This window comes from Armigeres subalbatus, unplaced genomic scaffold (assembly GCF_024139115.2).
Source record: "Armigeres subalbatus isolate Guangzhou_Male unplaced genomic scaffold, GZ_Asu_2 Contig465, whole genome shotgun sequence".
In the NCBI taxonomy this organism is placed as follows: domain Eukaryota; kingdom Metazoa; phylum Arthropoda; class Insecta; order Diptera; family Culicidae; genus Armigeres; species Armigeres subalbatus.
In genome coordinates this window covers 417,991-421,874 of record NW_026943222.1, presented here as the reverse complement: position 1 = coordinate 421,874, position 3,884 = coordinate 417,991, and the positions used below count along the sequence as shown (strand labels likewise).

The following is a 3,884-nucleotide window of genomic DNA, read 5'->3' as shown; positions in this document are numbered from 1 at the left end:
AACTCGAAGCTGTCGATCATGGCCCAACGTACTACACTGAAGAAAAACGATGCGAAGAAATCTATGCCAACACTACCACCCGAACTCACTCCGGAAGGTACGTCGTACGCCTTCCTCGGTCCGAAGATCCGCAAGTCACCCTCGGTGACTCTCGAGCAATTGCCACCCGCCGTTTCTACAGCCTCGAGAGACGCCTTGAGAAAAATTCCGCCTTAAAGCAAACCTACCACGAGTTCATCGATGAATACCTCCGACTCGGCCAAATGCGCAAGCTTGATGTTGTTGATGATGCTGTTCCACACTGTTACCTACCACACCATCCGGTGTTCAAGGAGAGCAGTACTACCACCAAGGTGCGTGTGGTTTTCGACGCCTCCTGCAAAACGTCCACTGCAGTGTCCCTGAATGATACACTCCTCGTCGGTCCAGTTATACAGCAGCCTCTCGTTAACATCATTATTCGTTTCCGGTTCCACGTGATCGCCTTCGTCGCTGACGTGGAAAAAATGTATCTCCAAGTACTTCATCATCCCGACGATCATCATTTCTTGCGCATTCTGTTCCGCCGAACTCCATCGGATCCGATCGACACCTACGATCTTCTGACGGTCACATACGGCACCGTAGCAGCTCCATACCTGGCCACCCGCACACTTTTACAGTTGGCTATGTATGAAGGACACAACTTCAAGCAAAGCAGTCATCGAGGACTTCTACGTAGACGACCTCCTTTCCGTAGCAGCGAATCTGGAGGATGCCATCGAGAATCGTCGCCAAATCACTGACATGCTTGCGACCGCTGGGTTTCCGTTGAGAAAGTGGGCCTCCAACGTGCCAGAAGCATTGACTGGCGTACCATCCGAAGACTTAGCGATAAAACCGCTCCACGATCCCCACGACGATCAATTCGTCTCAACACTAGGCCTTGTTTGGGACACAAGAACGGACATGCTGCGGTTCAATGTCAAGATGCCGCTCCCTGCAGCAATCCTCACAAATCGTGAAGTGATCTCCTACATTGCCAGAATATTTGACCCATTAGGTCTGGTCGGTCCGGTGATAGCTGCCGCCAAAATGTTTATGCAACGCCTCTGGAAACTGAAGACTGATGATAACAGTCCCTACGAGTGGGACAGGCCACTTCCACCCAACCTACAAGAAGAATGGAAGAAGTATCACGCCACTTTGGATATACTTTCCGAATTACGAATTCCTCGCTTCGTTTCATTTGCCGATGAACCAATACTCCAGCTACACCTGTTTTCCGACGCTTCAGAATTGGCTTACGGCGCATGCTGCTACGCTCGTTCAGAGGACGACAATCGCATTCACGTACAACTGCTGACTTCGAAGTCGAAGGTTGCGCCAATAGCCACCAAGCATTCCATCGCTCGTCTGGAACTGAACGCTGCTGTCCTGTCTACCAGATTGTTCCAGAAGAAGATAAACCAATCAATGCGATCGTCAACCGAAGTCTTCTTCTGGACAGATTCAACCACCGTCCTGCAGTGGCTTAAATCTGCACCGAATCGTTGGAAAACCTTTGTAGCCAATCGAGTTTCAACGATCCAGTCTAACACCGAAGGGTATTCCTGGAATCACGTTCCCGGAATCGACAATCCAGCCGATGAACTATCCCGAGGTCTGACACCGGCCGAACTACTAAACCAAAGCCGTTGGTGGAACGGACCGTCGTGGCTTTCCAAATCGTCCGATCATTGGCCAAATTCAAGCATCCCCTGCGAAGAGTTTCAATCTACAGCCGAAGAGGCACGCAATGTTTCGTTAGTAGCGGTGCCTAATGAAGAAACCTCATTCGCAGATCAGTTGGTCCTCCGTTTCTCATCATTTTCCAAAATACGTCGTGTGGTTGCCTACTGCATCAAGTACATCAATTCCCTTAAGGTTGCAGAACGAAGCTCGTCAAAAGAAAGAACAACGCTCCTTTCTACAGAAGATTTGCTGGCTGCTGACCGTGCATTATCTCGTCTCGCACAGCAACAAACTTTCGCAGATGAGGTAGCAGAGATTAAATCCGTCGGAACCGTGAAAGGTGCCCCATTGAAATGGCTGAAGCCACGCTTGACACTCGACGGAATCCTCCGTGTTGGCGGACGACTCGAGAATGCCCATGCACCTGAAGCAAGCAAGCACCCAATCATCCTGTCATCCAAGCACCCTCTGTCTCGTCTACTCTGCGATCATTACCATAAGGCTCTCCTTCATGCTGGTCCCCTGTTGATGCTGTCCACATTGCGCCAGAAATATTGGATTCTTGGAGGAAGAGACCTGACCCGATCAACCTACCACCAATGTGTCAAATATTTCCGAACTAAGCCGCAACTCATTCAACAGAGCACTGCTGATCTACCAACGTCCCGTGTCACGCCAGCACGGCCGTTTTCCATCTCTGGTGTGGATTACTGCGGCCCGATATTTCTCAAGTCTCCAGTGCGGAATAGATCTCCGACAAAGGCTTATATAGCCATCTTCGTGTGCTTCTCGACCAGAGCAGTACACATAGAACTGGTTTCGGACCTTTCCACTCCAGCCTTCCTCTCAGCTCTACGTCGCTTTGTTGCACGCCGCGGGCGAATTTGTGAGCTCCACTCCGATAACGGGACCGCCTTTAAGGGAGCAGCAAATGTCTTGCATCGCATCTACGAAATGCTGAAGCTCAACGATAGTGACCACGAATCCATCACCAACTGGTGTGCTGAGCAGGAAATCCAGTGGAAGTTTATACCGCCACGCGCCCCACATTTCGGAGGATTGTGGGAAGCGGCGGTGAAATCGTGCAAGCACCATCTCCTACGAGAAATAGGCCAAACATCGATCAGCTGGGAAGATATGACAACGTTGCTGGAACAAATCGAAATGTGCTTGAACTCACGACCACTAACTCCGCTTCCAACAGATCCCGCCGATCTCCAAGTACTTACCCCAGGCCATTTTCTTGTTGGTTCGAATCTCCAAGCAGTTCCGTCAGCCAATGTTACCGAAATACCGGACAACCGTCTGGATCACTGGCAACGAACCGAAAGGCAGTTGCAGCGTATTTGGACAAGGTGGTATCCGGAGTATCTTGCCCAACTTCAAACCAGAGCCAACAAGGGTTGCAAGTCTCCAGTCAATTTGCAGTTAGGGCGGATCGTGGTCATCAAAGACGAAAATCTTCCACCGGCACAGTGGCCGCTGGGACGAATTACAAAGCTGCATCCAGGTAAAGATGGAATCGTCCGTGTTGTCAGCATGAAGACAGCAGCAGCAGAGATCGTCGTGCGACCAGCCGCCATGGCCCTTCTACCTATAACACCAGATGACTACCAAACCACATCGTAAGCAGACCCTACAAAGATCGGTAGAGCAGTCCGAAACTGTCTCAACGCATATTTGGATTGCTAACAGGTGATTAGCGTTCCAACTTCTCTACTAGTCCCTGTTCGTTCTACCGGATCTTTTTGACCCTTTCTTCGGAAGTGTCTATAATTTCACTTTGTATGCGTTACGCAGGTGTGTTACGTATTAATCTATCAAGAAATCTCGTGAAATATTAAATAAAATGTATTTGAAACAAATTCACTTTGATATTGAAAATATAATTATAACAAATGATATGATATGGAATTATGCCTATTTTTCTGATTTGTTTCAAAGAAACAAATGATTTTAATTGAGGAACATATAGAAGCATGTACAAAAAAATCTTCTCAGAAAAGCAAAAACGTAAAAATTGAAAGCGATTTCAAAAATTTCTTCAGTGGAAGCTAGATAGCAAATGTGAGCATGTTCTGAGACACTAATAGATCACTTGTATGCATGTATGTGTGCGTATGTGTGCAAATTCTGAAATTTACTGCCATAAAAATCTCGCTCATTTTTAA

The 3,884-nt window shown here is 48.1% G+C and overlaps 1 protein-coding gene across 1 annotated transcript; it reads left to right on the top strand.

Moving 5' to 3' along the window:
* Positions 1-786: 786 nt before the first annotated feature.
* Positions 787-3,342, top strand: LOC134204228 (uncharacterized). Its single transcript, XM_062679057.1, has one exon. It carries the CDS (start codon positions 787-789, stop codon positions 3,340-3,342), a length of 2,556 nt encoding a protein of 851 aa, XP_062535041.1.
* Positions 3,343-3,884: the final 542 nt, after the last annotated feature.

Excerpts from the sequence above, each read along its gene's own strand:
- LOC134204228 (XM_062679057.1), top strand. The coding sequence starts at position 787 with ATGCTTGCGACCGCTGGGTTTCCGTTGAGAAAGTGGGCCTCCAACGTG.